This window comes from Heterodontus francisci, chromosome 30 (assembly GCF_036365525.1).
Source record: "Heterodontus francisci isolate sHetFra1 chromosome 30, sHetFra1.hap1, whole genome shotgun sequence".
NCBI classification, from domain to species: domain Eukaryota; kingdom Metazoa; phylum Chordata; class Chondrichthyes; order Heterodontiformes; family Heterodontidae; genus Heterodontus; species Heterodontus francisci.
In genome coordinates, this window is record NC_090400.1 from 5,835,003 (window position 1) to 5,851,775 (window position 16,773).

The 16,773-nt window shown below is 45.1% G+C and overlaps 1 protein-coding gene across 1 annotated transcript in view; it reads right to left on the minus strand.

The window, feature by feature from the left end:
* LOC137346462 (multidrug and toxin extrusion protein 1-like) overlaps positions 1-16,773 on the minus strand; it is a 90,239-nt gene that overhangs the window by 55,321 nt on the left and 18,145 nt on the right. The window contains exons 5-9 of the mRNA XM_068009913.1: positions 15,877-15,919; positions 10,471-10,515; positions 5,569-5,666; positions 5,355-5,452; positions 5,104-5,217 (exon numbers count right to left, since the gene is read on the minus strand). Of these exons, the coding sequence (XP_067866014.1) occupies positions 5,104-5,217; positions 5,355-5,452; positions 5,569-5,666; positions 10,471-10,515; positions 15,877-15,919 (398 nt within the window). The remainder of the gene's footprint in view (positions 1-5,103; positions 5,218-5,354; positions 5,453-5,568; positions 5,667-10,470; positions 10,516-15,876; positions 15,920-16,773) is intronic.

Here is a 16,773-nt window from a genome sequence, read left to right on the forward strand (position 1 = left end):
TTGAATATATTTAATGATTTGGCTCAACTGCTTTTCATGGTGGAGAATTCCACAGGTTCACCACTCTCTGGGTGAAGAAATCTCTCCTCATCTCAGTCCTAAATGGCTTACCCTTTATCCTTAGACTGTGACTCCTGGTCCTGGACTCCCCCACCATCGGGAACATCCTTCCTGCATCTAGTCTGTCCAGTCATAGAGTTATACAGCACAGAAACAGGCTCCTTCGGTCTGTGTCTGTGCCAGCCATCCAGCACCCAACTATTCTAATCCCATATTCCTGGGCCATAGCCTTGTATGCTGTGGTATTTCAAGTGCTCATCTAAATACTTTTTAAATGTTTTGAGGGTTCCTGGCTCTACCACCCCTTCAGGCAGTGCGTTCCAGATTCCAACCACCCTCTGGGTGAAAAAAAATTTCCTCAAGTCCCCCCGAAACCTCCTGCCCCTTACCTTAAATCTATGTCCCCTGGTTCTTGACCCCTCCGCTAAGGGAAAAGGTTTCTTCCTATCAAACCTATCATAGTCTTGTCCACCTCAATCATGTCCCCCCTCAGCCTTCTCTGCTCCAAGGATAACAACCCGAGCCTTTTCAGTCTCTCTTCATTGCTGAAATGCTCCAGCTGAGGCAATCTCCTGGCCCATTGGAATTTTGTAGATTACTATGAGATCCCCTGTCATTCTTCTAAACTCTAGTGAATACAGGCCTAATCGACCCAATCTCTCTTCATACGTCAATCCTGCCATCGCAGGAATCAGTCTGGTGAACCTTTGCTGCACTCCCTCCATTGCAAGAACATCTTTCCTCAGATAAGGAGACCAAAACTGTACACAATACTCCAGATGTGGTCTCACCAAGGCCTTGTATAATTGCAGCAAGACATCTTTGCTCCTGTACTCGAATCCTCTTGCTATGAAGGCCAACATACCATTTGCCTTCTTAACTGCCTGCTGCACCTGCGTGCTTACTTTCAGTGACTGGTGCACAAGGACACCCAGGTCTCACTGCACATCCCCCTTTCTCAATCTATCACTGTTCAGATAACATAGAAACATAGAAAATAGGAGTAGGAGTAGGCCATTAATCTGCCTTTCTGTTTTTGCCACCAAAGTGGATAACCTCATTTATTCACATTATACTGCATCTGCCATGTATTTGCCCACTCACTAAACCTGTCCAAATCACACTGGAACTTCTCTGCATCCTCCTCACAGCTCACACTCCCACCCAGCATTGTGTCATCTGCAAACTTTGATATATTACCTTTAATTCCCTCATCTATATCATTAATACATATTGTGAATAGCTGGGGTCCTAGCACTGATCCCTGCGCTATCCCACTAGTCACTGCCTGCCACTCGGAAAAAGACTCGTTTATTCCTACTCTTTGTTTCCTATCTGTCAACCAGTTCTCTATCCATGTCAGTACCTTACCCCAACCCATGTGCTTTACTTTGCATGCTAATCTCTTATGTGGGACCTTATCGAAAGCCTTCTGAAAGTCCAAATACACCACATCCCTTATCCATTCTACTAGTTACATCATCAGAAAATTCCACTAGATTTGTCAAGCATGATTTCCCTTTCATAAATCCATGTTGACTTTGTCCGATCCTGTCATTGTTTTCCAAGTGCTCTGCTATTACATGTTTGATAATGGACTCTCGCATTTTCCCTACTACTGATGTCAGATGAACCGGTCTATAATTCCATGTTTTCTCTCTCTGTCCTTTTTTAAATATTGGGGTTACATTAGTTACCCTCCAATCCATTGGAACTGTTCCAGTGTCTATAGAATTTTGAAAAATGACCAGCAGTGCATCAACTATTTCAAGGGCCACTTCCTTAAGTACTCTGGGGTGTAGATTAAGGCCCTGGAGATTTATCGGCCTTCAATCCCATCAATTTCCCTAACACTATTTCCCTATTAATACTGATTTCAGACAGTTCCTCCTTCTCACTAGACCCTATGTTCTCCAATTTTTCTGGGAGGTAAATTGTGTCCTCCTTTGTGAAGACAGAATCAAAGTATATATTTAATTGGTCTGCCATTTCTTTGTTCCCCATTATAAATAGAAGTGGAGCCAATCTTTACTCAGTCTAACATTTATTTAGAGAGTGAAACTTTACAAGCATACTACAGTTTCCGTAAGTGTCTCTTTATATGTGTGCAAGTGAAAGCTCAATTAAAATACTCCACTTGCATATAATGAAATACAATTGATGTACAATTATTAACCATTCCCTAACTCTACTCTTCACTCTTTTCCCTTTATTTAATGTAAAAATTGGTAAAGTGGTCAACATAAAACAATAGAATTGGAAATGTAAAACCACACAAATACAATTCTTCACGACAAATGTTAAAGCTCAACTCCATTCCCTCTTCAACCCATTCTGGAGATGAATGGAACTGAATAAGACTCGCAGTGCCAAATATCCACTGTATAGATAATCTGTCCCTTCACTGGCTGACTCCAGGGGCCCTCGTTTTTCAATCAAAGACCTTCGATTTCTCAAATAAGCTTTTCAAAATAGGCCAACTTTAGGCCAATGATCCATGAAACTCCTTTCCCGTGTTTCCTACATTACAACAGTGACTTCACTTCAAAAAGTATTTCATTGGCAGTAAAATATTTTCGGACATCCTGAGATCATGACAGGAGCTGTATGAATGCAAGCCTTTCTTCCCGATTCTGACATACACTCAGGGCACAGAGTGGAACTAAGTGTATCCTCTAATCAGCAACAGAAACTAAACAGAGCAGGTTATGAAGCAGCAAATGCTGTGAATCTCTGGTTACGTTTTTGGATGATTTTGAGGAACGGCTTCATCTGGAATGTTGTTCGGTCTCAGACAAACATTCCAAGTGCTATTGCTTCTGAAAAGTTTCATAATTCTGATTCTTAGGACAACCTAGAGGTTAGTATTTGATGGAAAATGATTGCTCCTCTTCAGGAAAACTCCATTGGAACATTAACTGAATTTGGGTGATGAGGCGTGGCATCACTCTTTGCCTTTAGTCAGCTAAGCTTGAAGTTCTTGTTATCAAGAGATACAGCACCTAAACAGGCCTTTCAGCCCACTGAAGTCTGTGCCAACCACCAACCACCCATTTATACTAGTCCTACATTAATCCCATATTCCCTACCACATCCCCACCATTCTCCTACCACCTATCTACACTAAGGGCAATTTACAATGGCCAATTTATCTATCAACCTGCAAGTCTTTGGCTGTGGGAGGAAACCAGAGTACCCGGCAGAAACCCATGTGGTTACAAGGAGAACTTGCAAACTCCACACAGGAAGTACCCAGAATTGAACCCAGGTCACTCGAGCTGTAAGGTTGCAGTGCTAACCACTGCACCACTGTGTCACCCTGACAAGATTTCATCTCCTCAGTACTCTGTTGGGGGGTTGGGGGGGCGGTTGTGGGGGAGAAATAGAGGATGAGTCATTTTTGGCAAAACAAGTTAACCAGGCACCAAACATTGGTGAAGGAAACCAGTCAGGTCCCCGAACAGCTTGAATACGTGAATTATTGGATCAGATTGTCAACTTACATCAAACATAGATTTTCATGCCTGATGCAGGTCCAGAATTTAGAACATGATGGTATAAAATCAACTTTAATTTGGCAAAGAGACTCCCATTGCATTGGCTTTCCTAATGAGTTTAGTGGGAGAAAACCTCCATATCGGTTTTAAGGTACTATGGGCCATTTCCTGTATCCATCACTGAAACACTTTCCTTCTATTTGTTCTTTTTAAAAATTTGTTTCATGGGTTGTGGGCATCGCTGGCAAGACCAGCATTTATTGTCCATCCCTAATTACTCTTGAGAATGTGCTGGTGAGCTGCCTTCTTGAACCACTGCAGTCCATCTGGTGCGGTGACACCCACACTACTGTTCGGGAGGGAGTTCCAGGATTTTGATCCAGCAACAATGACGAAAGGGAGATATATTTCCAAGTCAGGATGGTGTGTGACTTGGAGGGGAACTTGCATGTTATGGTGTTCCCACACATCTGCTGGTAGAAGAAGTCATGGGCGTGGTGAGTTGCTTCAATGCAGCTTATATATGATACACACTGCTGTCACTGTGCATCGGTGGTGGAGGGAGTGATTTTTAAAAATATTGAAAGTGGTTGGTGGGGTGCTGATCAAGCAGGCTGCTTTGTCCTGGATGGTGGCGAGCTTCCTGAGTTTTATTGGCGCTGTACTTATCCAGACAAGCAAAGAGTATTCCAGCACACTCCTGACTGTTGCCTTGCAGATGGCAGACTGGCTTTGGGAGTCAGGAGGTGAGTTACTCAACACAGAATTCCCATCCTCAGACATGCTCTTGTTACCACTATGTTTATGTAGCTAGACCAGTTAAGTTTGTGGTCAATGGCAACCCCCAGGATGTTGACGCGGGGTGGAGTGGGGGCGGGGGTGGAATTCAGTGATTGTTATTCCTTTGAACATTAAGGGGAAATGATTAGATTCTCTTTTGTAGGAGATGGTCATTGCCTGGTATTTGAGTGGCACATATGCTACTGGTCACTTTTCAGCCCAAGCCTGAATGTTGTCCAGGTCTTGCTGCATGTGGGCACAGATTGCTTCAGTATTCTTGCTTTTATGACACATTGTGTGATTTTATAACTGCTATTCAATCTTCAGTTTCCTTGGTTATTTGCCTTCTGTTGATTTTGCCATCTTATGATCAGACTCTTGATCTTGCTATGATCTATCACTTTGTGTTTGTTTTGTCCAGTGCAGGGGGAACTGTGTATTGTGATTTGACTGAAGGAGAGAGTGAGATAGAAATTTGTCTTGTGATGATCGGGGTGATAGTGAATTGGAAGCTCGTTTTATACTGCACGGAATCGGGTGGATTGACTCTCACTTGTTTTACACCAGCAGCCAAGATGAATTTCTCCCCCAGTGTCTTCATATTGTGTGTGTTTGTGAACCATTGTAAACCTCACGACCACAGGGCAAAGAGTGGCCTTACTTATCTGCTTTGAGGGTATCTATTTGCATTACATTTCATTCAGCCCCAGTTAACAAAAGTGGAAGGTGTGTGTATATTTTTTTATCAGTGAGGTCGTTCATTTACCTGCCAGAAAAGTTCCAATATAATATGTCCACCAGTCAATACAGAGCATAAACATGCTAGGAATTGCCAGGCGTATAAAGTGGCCCCACTCCTGCAGGCTGTCAGTAGACCATCCTAAATAAAAAACAACGAGTTACGAGCACAGTACAGAAAGTGTCTGAAAAGCACAGAAGGAGAAAGGAAAGTAGGGCAAATTGGTTATCGTCCATTTAAACCATCGTCCAAAGTTGGAATTACCACCTGGACCCTACCTGCCCAGGTCCCAACGTACAACTTTTTCCATCGAATGTATACAAACAGAAGTATAACTTGACAGTACTGAGAAACAACATTGGCAGCAGCTGAGCCTCTGAAAAACACCAAGTACACATTTTAAAGGCAGCTTCAAACCATGTTTGTGTCATCATTCTGTGAAAGTTTATGAACTGATATTTTAACATTTTAAAAAATTTGTTTGCTACTTACGGTACTCCCAGCATCAGCACAAAGAGGAAGAGATAATTGATGATTGCATTGAAGATGTTGGCTATGAAACCAGTGAAAAGCTGAGGCAAGATGATCCCCTGAAGTGGGAACAAGACAATAAAGTCAGGCCTCGGGATTGCCGTTCAATAGACCAACAGTATGTGTGGCATGGTGCCAGTATAGCGGGAAGGTCAGATGCAACTGTTCTCCCAATGGCCATGTTTGGGGTACAATGTGCCTGATCTAAGAGGGTCCCCTTTCCTCACTTGGTTCAGGCTCATTGCTTGAACTTGCCTGCTTGTAGTTGCTGACTACTTGCCCACATTTGCAGTTACATCAGCAAATTTAAATTCCCTGTTCACCGGGGAGCTCCCCCATCTATCATTGAGCTTCCCCAGAGTGCAGGAGATTTGAATCCACTGATTTTAGTCAATAAACTGCTATCTCTCTGATAAGTGTCCTACTCACTCATTCCCCCTATTCTGCTATTCCATGCTCTCACAAAGAGGTTCAAATTTACACAGACCACAATCTGCTCACATTCCTGCAAAAATTCAAAGTTAGAAAAGCCAGGCTTTTTCGATGGAGTTTACTCCTCCAACTATTCAACTGAAAAATTATACACATAGCGCAAAAAAACTATGTCCTAGTCACTGTACTGTCCAGGATGTAAAAATACACACTCTATCCACAAAAGCTTGTACTAGGTTTGGAAGGCTGAGGAGTGTATGAAATGAATGTGTGTACTGGCGTGACCGTATATCTTCTTTAATCCTTTCTGACTAAGTCATCAGAACAAACAACAAAAAATAGAATCCAAGACATTTCTTTTTTTCCTTTTTGGGGGAGGTGCCACAATCACAAGAAGTGCAGCAATGAAAATAAAAGAAATAAACTGAAGAGCTATAAAAATTAGAACAATTTTAAATGACTGGAACATTTGCTTTCAACTAGATGGAGGACACAGTCTCATGACATAACCACCTCCTGCACTAAAATACACATCCATGTCTACAGGAACTAAACAAATTAACCTCATCTACATGGAAATGAGACAGCTCATCACATATGGATGTGAGTGATGCACAAAATGAGTTAAAACAAAGACATTCACAGATTCTACGTCTCCAACTGCCCTTCAATACAATAGAGTGTAAACAGCCCTCATATTATCAAAATGGGGCCATCGTAAGCTATTCTACCAGCCCATCAAGAGCTGAGACCTAAGACTGAGATTTATAAGAATGCTGGCGAAAGCAAATGGTGTCCGGCCCCGCACGCTAAAGAGCTACCACAATTCCAAGCCTCCGATCACGTGGAGCAGTGGGCTGCCCGGCCCCAGCAGTAGCGTCAGCTGCCTGTGCGAAGGCATTGCTGCCATTTTTAAACAGCTGTTCGCCCGATCGGCAAATTTAAATATTTAAATAAAGATTAAATTAAATTAAATAAATGCATCCCTTCTGCTCCTGTCCCACCTCCTCAATAACAATTAAATTAATTATTAGCCCTTCCTCCTAAAACACTTACCTTTACCATCTGACCTTCTCCACCCGCCCAACAACTGCAGATCTTACATCTGATCTATGGGTATGTGGGATCGCTTAGCTCTGTCTATCGCATGCTGCTTACACTGTCGGCATGCAAGTAGTCCTGTGTTATAGCTTCACAAGGCTCATTTTGAGGTTTGCCTTGTGCTGCTCCTGGCACGCCCTCCTGCACTCTTCATTGAACCAAGTTTGGTTCTCACTTGATGGTAATGGTAGAGTGGGGGATATGCCAGGCCATGAGGTTACAGATTGTGGTTGAGTACAATTCTACTGCTGCTGATGGCCCGCAGTGCCTCATGGGTGCTCAGTTTTGAATTGTGGATCTGTTTGAAATCTATCCCATTTAGCACAGTGGTAATGCCACACAACACAATGGTGGGTCTCCTCAATGTGAAGATGGGACTTTGTCTCCATAAGGACTGTGTGGTAATCACTTCTACCAATACTGTCATGGACAGATGCATCTTCAACAGTTAGATTGGTGAGGAAGAGGTCAAGTCGGATTTTTTCTCTTGTTAGTTTCCTCACCCCTGCCGCAGAAACAGTCCAGCAGCTATGTCTTTTAGGACACAGCCAGCTTGGTCAGTCGTGGTACTACCGAGCCAATCTTGGTGATGGACATTGAAGTCCCCCACCCAGAGTACATTCTGTTCCCTTGCTACTCTCAGTGCTTCTTCCAGTTGGTGTTCAACATGGAGAAGCACTGATTCAGCAGCCAAGGGATGGGGTGGGGTGGGAGGGCGATAGGTGGTAATCAGCAGGAGGTTTCCTTGCCCATGTTTGACTTGATGCCATGAGACTTCACAGGGTTCAGAGTCAATGTTGAAGGCTCCCAGGACAACTCCCTCCCGACTGTGTTCCACTGTGTTGGCACATCTCGTGGGTCTGTCCTGCCAGTGGGACAGGACATGCCCAGGGATAGTGATGGTGGTGTCTGGGACATTGTCTGTGAGGTATGATTTCTGAGTATGACTATGTCAGGCTGATGCTTGACTAGTCTGTGGGACAGCTCTCCCAACTTTGGCACAAGCCCTCAGATGTTAGCAAGGAGGACAGGGCTGGGTTTGCCCTTGTCATTTCCAGTGCCTGGATCAATGCTGGATGGTCTGTCCAGTATCATTTCTTTTCTTAGGCTTCGTAGCAGTTTGATACAACTGAGTGGCTTGCTAGGCCAGAGGGCATTTAGGAGCCAACCACATTGCTGTGGGTCTGGAGTCACATGTTGGCCAGACCAGGTAAGGATGGCAGATTTCCTTCCATAAAGAACATTAGTTTCATGGTCACCATCAGACTAGCATTTAATTCCAGATTGATTAATTTCACCATCTGCTGTGGTAGAATTCGAGCCCATGTCTCCAGAGCCTAGTCCAGTGACATTACCATGACTCCACTGTCGCTATAGCTAGCAGTGTGTATTTCTACTTGCAACTAAAACAGCCTACGTCTGGGGATTTCTTTCTCACAACCAGGGTTCCATTATTCAAGTGATAGTTTTGCTAAAGGGAACAGGCAGTTCCTTAAATTTCCCAGGTCTTGGTTCTTGCTGGAATGGGGCAGACACTTTGTCTCCACCTCGCAGGCCTTGGAATGTCAGATACAGTGTTGCCAATTGGTGGCCATCTTAAGCTGCTGGTAAAGTCTGTTCATTTTTCATTTCTCTCCAGTCAGTGGATTTAAATAAAAATCACTCAACACAGCACGTTGGCATGACACCTGAGTCATTGTCTGGAATTCCCAACCAAAATCATCAGGGGAGCTTGAGCACGACACGGACTGCAGCATTTCAGGAAGAAGACCCACTATCACCTTCTCACGGCAAATGAGGATGAACAATAAATGTGGCCTTTCCAGTATTGTACACATCCTGAGAATAAACTAAAAGCTTGGACATCACAGCACTGGGGGAATAGAGAATCAAAGTGTCATTATGAAGGTGCAGTTTCCTAGCATTTCACTGTTGAGAGATTTAGGGCTAAATTTTTTTGAGCGTGCTGCAAATTGTGACGACTACTTTGAAGTTGACGGTCCGTTCATGGGAATGCGTCGTCACTGAGCCCCCCGATATCACGCGCAGAGGCTCATTTAAATGGAGGGGGCAGAACGGCCGCCCCCGATGACGTAGAGGGAGCGGTCGCTCCGTCCTTGGCCAAGCCGTCAGGCATCACCAGACAGGCGCCGGCACCATTTTTAATGGGCTCCAAGTCCTTCACTATCATTTGCATTTTTAAAGGAAACAAATGTTCAAAATTAAAGTTGCACATGTAGTAACATTTTCACTCCCTCACCCACAACCCAAAGGAAGAATCGATTCATTAATTTCCCATTCCCCCCTCCAAAAAAAACTTCGATACAGATTCTGACGTCCCCCCCCCCACCCCCCACCACCAACTTTTATTAACTTCAAATCTTAACCCCTTCCCACCATCGCCCCCACCAATCAAAAGACTGTTCCCCGCTCTCCACCATCGGCCCGACCTGAGAATTTCACTGCTCCCCCCTCCCCCCTCCCCACCAGTGTCACACCTCAGAAGTCTGTGCGAACATCCGAAGGCACGGGAGTTCTGGCCGGTGGGCGGACTATCGGTATGGGACGGTCGTCTGGTCCAGGCAGGTTTATTTGCATTTTTTAAAATTGATTTTTATATTAAAATGAAGGCCCGCCGTGCTGTATCGAGGCCTCACCGCCGCGGGCAAAAAGAAACGGGGCCTTCTCAGCGTCGGGAGTCATGGTGAGCCTCTCCCAGAGGAATTTTCCGGGCCCCCCACCACGACCCCTGGTGTCGGAGGGCTGGTAAAATTCAGCCCAGACTGTCAATGAAAAAAACTGACACTCCAGTAATTTTCACATTCACAGCCTGGGTGATAATCTGGGAAAGCAGATCACCTTCCCATTGTCGACGCCACCCGATTTTATCCCTTTGATTTTAGTGTCATGAAATTGGGTGGATTCTACATTCGGCTTTTTCAAAGTTAGTTCCTGAAATATTATGAATCTTCTGCCCGAATGCAGTTGCCCTTCGAAATCAGGGGAACAAAACTGAAGACTCTTAAATACATCTTACTGCAATAATTATTGAAGTAATTTCATGCTCATTTCAAAACACAGTGTCCACCATTGGTGGCCGTGCCTTCAGCTGTCTAGGCCCTAGGCGCTGAATCACCTCCTTAAACCTCTCTGCCTCTCGACCTCACTTTCCTCCTTCAAGACCCTCCAATCTCTTTGACCTAATCTTTTGGTCATCTGCCTTAAAATCTCTTTATGTGGCTCAGTGTCATATTTTGTTTTATAAAACCTTGCGATGTTTTACTATGTAAAAGGCGTTATATAAAAACAAGTTGTTGTTGTTGACTATACCTGATTCTGAAGGTATCTGATCTCTAATTCATAGAGAAATGTTGCCTAAGAAAGAATATTGAAAATAGTTAGCAGCAGATAATGTATCAATCACTATTGAAATAAAAAAGCTAGTTACATTCATAATTCCTTGAAAAGTTTATTCATGATTCCGATGTTCATTGGGGTTATGTTCAGCCTGACTGCAGATCATTTACACAGGTCCTCTATGACCCAAGCTATAGCTTGAGGAAATAGGAAGACATATCAGAAGCACTGGTCTGGAAGGTTCTATCATCAGAACAGATGCTACAGAGATGGAGAAACTGGAAGAATGGAATGGAGTCCTTACAGGAAGCAGGGTGTGAGGAAGTGTAGTCGAGGTAGCTGTGGGAGTCAGTGGGCATATAATGAATATTTGTTGATAGTCTATCCTCAGAAATGGAGACAGAGAAAGCGAGAAAGGGAAGGGAGGGAAGGGAAGTGTCGGAAATGGACCATATAAAGGTGAGAGAAGGGTGGAAATCGGAAGCAAAGTTGATAAAGTTCTCCAGTTCAGGGTGAGAACAGGAAACGGCACTGATACAGTCATCAATGTACCAGAAAAAGAGGTGAGGGAGGAGGCATGAGTACGACTGGAACTAGGAATGGTCCACATACCCAACAAAAAGGCTGGCATAGCTGGGACCCATGCAGGTACCTATAGGAACAGCTTTTACATGGAAGAAGTGAGAGGAGTTAAAGTAGAAGTTGTTTAATGTGAGAGCAAGTTCAGCTGGGCGGAGCAAGGTGGTGGTGAATGGAAACTGGCTGGAGGTGGTGGCCTAGTGGTAATGTGACTGGACTAGTAACCCAGAGACCCAGGGTATTGCTCTGGGGACGTGGGTTCAAATTCCACCACAGCAGAAGGTGGAATTTGAATTCAATTATTAAATCTGGAATTAAAAATGCTGGTCTAATGATGGCCATGAAACCATTGTCGATTGTTGTAATAACCCATCTGGATCACTAATGTCCTGTAGGGAAGGAAATCTGCTGTCCTTACCTGATCTGGCCTACATGTGACTCCAGACCCACAGCAATATGGTTAACTCTTACATGCCCTCTGAAATAGCCTAGCAAGCCATTCAGTTGTATCTAACCACTACGAAGTCAATAAAAATGAATGAAACTGGACGGACCACCCGGCATCGACCAAGGCACCGGAAACGACAACGGCAAACCCAGCCCTGTCGACCCTGCAAAGTTCTCTTCACTAACATCTGGGGGCTTGTGCCAAAGTTGGGAAAGCTGTCCCACAGACTAATCAAGCAACAGCCTGACATAGTCATACTCACGGAATCATACCTTACAGACAATGTCCTGGACACTGCCATCACCATCCCCGGGTATGTCCTGTCCCACCGGCAGGACAGACCAACCAGAGGTAGTGGTATACAGTAGGGAGGGAGTTGCCCTGGGAGTCCTCAAAATCGATTCTGGACCTCATGAAGTCTCATGGCATCAGATCAAACACGGACAAGGAAACCTCCTGCTGATTACCACCTACCGCCGTCCTTCAGCTGATGAGTCAGTATTCCTCCATGTTGAACAGCACTTGAAGGAAGCACTGAGGGTGGCGAGGGCACAATATGTACTCTGGGTGGGGTCTTCAATGTCCATCACTAAGAGTAGCTTGGTAGCACCACTACTGACCGGACTGGCCGATCTTAAAGGACATAGCTGCTAGGCTGGGTCAGCGGCAGGTGGTGAGGGAACCAACAAGAGGGAGAAACATAATTGACCTCATCCTCACCAATCTGCCTGCTGCAGATGCTTCTGTCCATGACAGTATTGGTAGGAGTGACCACAGCACAGTCCTTGTGGACACAAAGTCCCATCTTCACATTGAGGACACCCTCCATCATGTTGTGTGGCACTACCACCGTGCTAAACGGGATAGATTTCGAACCGATCTAGCTATGCAAAACTAGGCATCCATGAGGCGCTGTGGGCCATCAGCAGCAGCAGAATTGTACTCAACCACAATCTGTAACCTCATGGGCTGCCATATCCCCCACTCTACCATTACCATCAAGCCAGGAAACTAACCCTGGTTCAATGAAGAGTGCAGGAGGGCATGCCAGGAGCAGCACCAGGCATACCTCAAAATGAGGTGTCAACCTGGTGAAGCTACAACACAGGACTATCTACTTGCTAAACTGCGTAAACTGCATGCAATAGACAGAGCTAAGCGATCCCATAACCAACGGATCAGATCTAAGCTCTGCAGTCCTGCCACATCCAGCCGTGAATGGTGGTGGACAATTAAACAACTAACTGGAGGAGGTGGCTCCACAAATATCCCCATCCTCAATGATGGGGGAGCCCAGCACATCAGTGCGAAAGATAAAGTTGAAGCAATTGCAACAATCTTCAGCCAAAAGTGCCGAGTTGATGATCCATCTTCGCCTCCTCCTGAAGTCCCCAGCATCACAGATGCCAGACTTCAGCCAATTCGATTCACTCCGCATGATATCAAGAAACGATTAAAGGCACTGGATACTGCATTGGCAATCGGCCCTGACAATATTCCGGCAATAGTACTGAAGACCTGTGCTCCAGAACTTGCCGCACCCCTAGCCAAGCTGTTCCAGTACAGTTACAACACTGGCATCTACCCTGCAATGTGGAAAATTGCCCAGGTATTTCCTGGACACAAAAAGCAGGACAAGTCCAACCCAGCTAATTTCCGCTCCATCAGCCTGCTGTCAATCATCAGTAAAGTGATGGAAGGTGTCAGCAGCAATGCCATCAAGCAGCACTTGCTGAGCAATAACCTGCTCAGTGACACTCAGTTGGGGATCCACCAGGGCCACACAGCTCCTGACCTCATTCCAGCCTTGGTTCAAATTTGGGCAAAAGAGCTGAACTCAAGAGGTGAGGTGAGAGTGACTGCCCTTGACATCAAGGCAGCATTTGATTGAGTATGGCATCAAGGAGACCTAGCAAAACTGAGGTCAATGGGAATCAGGGAGAAAACCCCCCGCTAGCTGGAGTCATACCTAGCGCAAAGGAAGATGGATGCGTTTGTTGGAGGTCAATCATCTGAGATCCAGGACGTCACTGCAGGAGTTCCTCAGGGTAGTGTCCTAGGCCCAACCATCTTCAGTTGCTTCATCAATGACCTTCCTTCAATCATAAGGTCAAACGTGTGGATGTTCGATGATGATTGCACAATGTTCAGCACCATTCGTGACTCCTCAGATACTGAAGCAGTCCGTGTAGAAATGCAGCAAGACCTGGACAATATCCAGGCTTGGGCTGATAAATGGCAAGTAATAATCGCGCCACACAAGTGCTAGGCAATGACCATCTCCAACAAGAGAGAATCTAACAATCTCTCATTGACATTCAATGGCATTACCATCGCTGAATCCCCACTATCAAAATCCGAGGGGCTACCATTGACCAGAAACTGAACTTGAGTAGCCATGGGTGGTACAGTGGCGCAGTGGTTAGCACTGCATCCTCACCACTCCAGTGACCCGGGTTTGATTCTGGGTACCGCCTGTGCAGAGTTTGCAAGTTCTCCCTGTGACCTCGTGGGTTTTCATCGGGTGCTCTGGTTTCCTTCCACAACCAAAGACTTGCAGGTAAATTGGCCGTTACAAATTGCCCCAGTATGGGTAGGGGAATTGAGGGAAGGTGGGGATGTGGTAGGAATATGGGATTAATGTAGGATTAGTGTAAATGGGTGGTTGATGTTCAGCACAGACTTGGTGGGCTGAAGGGCCTGTTTCAGTGCTGTATCTCTAAATAAACAAATATAAATACCGTGGCTACAAGAACAGGTCAGAGGCTAGGAATCCTGAGGTGAGTAACTCACATCCTGACTCCCCAAAGCCTGTCCACCATCGACAAGGCACAAGTCAGGAGTGTGATGGAATACTCTCCACTTGCCTGCATCCCTTGGATGCAGCTCCAGCAACACTCAAGAAGCTCGACACCATCCAGGACAAAGCAGCCTGCTTGATGGCACCCCATCTACAAACATTCACTCCCTCCACCACTGATGCACAGTGGCAGCAGTGTGTGCCATCTACAAGATGCAATACACCAAGGCTCCTTAGACAGCACCTTCCAAACCCACAACCTCTACCAACTGGAAGGACAAGGGCTGCAGGTTCATGGGAACACCACCACCTGCAAGTTCCCCTCCAAGTCACACACCATCCTGACTTGGAACTATATCGCCATTCCTTCACTGTCGCTGGGTCAAAATCCTGGAACTCCCTTCCTAACAGCATTGTGGGTGTACCTACCCCACATGGACTGCAGCGGTTCAAGAAGGCAGCTCACCACCACCTTCTCAAGGGCAATTAGTCATGGGCAATAAAATGCTGGCTTGGCCAGCGACACCCAAATCCCATGAATAAATATAAAAAAATCCTCTATTCAAGGAAATAATGGAGAGCCTCAGACTATCCTGGTGGGTGACAGAGGTGTAGAGAGATTGGACATCCATGGTGACAAAAAGAAGGTTTGGGTCAGGAAATTGGAAGCTGTTAAAGAGCCGGGGGCATCAGAAGAGTCATGGATGTAGGTGGGGAAAAACTGGACAAAGGGTGAAAAAATAGAGTGTACATAGGAAGAAATCAGTTCAGTGGGCAGGATTTGGCTGAAATGATCAGGGCAATCCTGTTTGTGAATCTTGGGAAGGAGTTGAAGCGGGCTGTTCGGGGTTGGAGGACTATGAGGTGGAAAGCTGTGGATGGAAGATCTCCAGAGGAGATGAAGTCTGTCACAGTCCTGGAAACAATAGTTTGATTTTCAGTGATGGAGTCCTGGTCCAGTGGGAGATATGTGGACGTGTCGGAGAGTTAGCTAAGGATTGGGCAGGAACCAGGAAGCACTTGAGCTACAGTTATCGGCCTCAGCAATCCAGGGCCATGAAAGGCAAGAAATAAGTCACTCCGGATATCTAGTTGGTTATGATGGTGCTGGAATGTGTGTGTGTGTGTGTGCGTGCAGTGGATGTGTGTGTGAGTCTGTTTGTGTGAATGTGTGAGTATCAGTATGTGAATGTGTGAGTGTGTGAATAATTTTTGTGCATGAACATCTTTCTGTGAGTGTGCACATGGGGATCAGTGACAAGGTTGAGGTTCTGGAGCTCTGCTGGCATCTGTCTTTGGGTTATTTAAGACTTCTTCCAGTATCTAGCTATATGGCACTGAGTCATTATTGTTCCCCAATTGAGAACAGCATAGTCTGGGGATCATCCTGATGGATATGGGCTTGATGGTTGGTGCATTAACCCAGTTGGTCACAAGGAGATCCACTGTGATCTTCTGGACTCTTTTGGCCTGTTCACATTTCAGGTAACTACTGATTCAGTTCTTTAACGAGCTATGTGTGCATGTGCACGACTGAGAATAATTTACTTACAGGAAGACCAGGAATAAATATCATTACATAGAGTTGTGTTAACCTGCAAGAGAAATAGAAGATTCTGGTAACAATAGGGAAACCATAGAACATCACTATCTGATCATAAGAATATAATAAATAGGATCAGGAACAGTCCATAAAGCCCCTCGAGACTACTCCTCCATTCAATAAAATCATGGATGATATTGACCTCAATTTCACTTTCCTGCCAATCCCCTCTCCCTTAATTCCCATAGAGTCCAAAAATCTATCGATGTCAGCCTTGATTCTACAATGATTGACATCCAAACTGAGATATCAAAGTCTTGCAGCACAGTGAAGTACCAACATCCTGTGCCCCAGCAATGAAGGCAGCAAGTTAGATCTGCCACATAGTGGACTCTCAGGCAGGTTTCACTGGGAGACACAATAGAACAAAGGAAATAATATATCATGGAGATGGTCATAAATTCCCAACTCTGATGTTTGGACTGATATCTGGTCTGGTACAACATTGATACAGGCATGAAATCAACATTCATTGTACTGCCTCATTTACATATGTAAGGGACCGGACGCCTGTTTTATTCAACTGCCCAAGACACCTGGAAAACTGCCTTTACCAATATGGCTGTGGGATGTTGCTTCCCAAAACTGGTCCTTTTTGCCCCCCATTTTCTGCCAAGAAAATTGACAAAAAGATCAATTTCTACCCCTACATTCCTACCTCCCAGTGATGTATTTCAAAGCCATATTTATGTCATTGCAGAGGAAAATTATTCACATTCAGTTTGAAATGGTAAGAAGGGCAGTATTTGGTGAGGATACAGAGAGATTTACTAGAATGGTTCCATGGATGAGGGATTACATGTATATGGATAGACTGGAGAAACTGTGATTTTTCTCCTTTGAGCA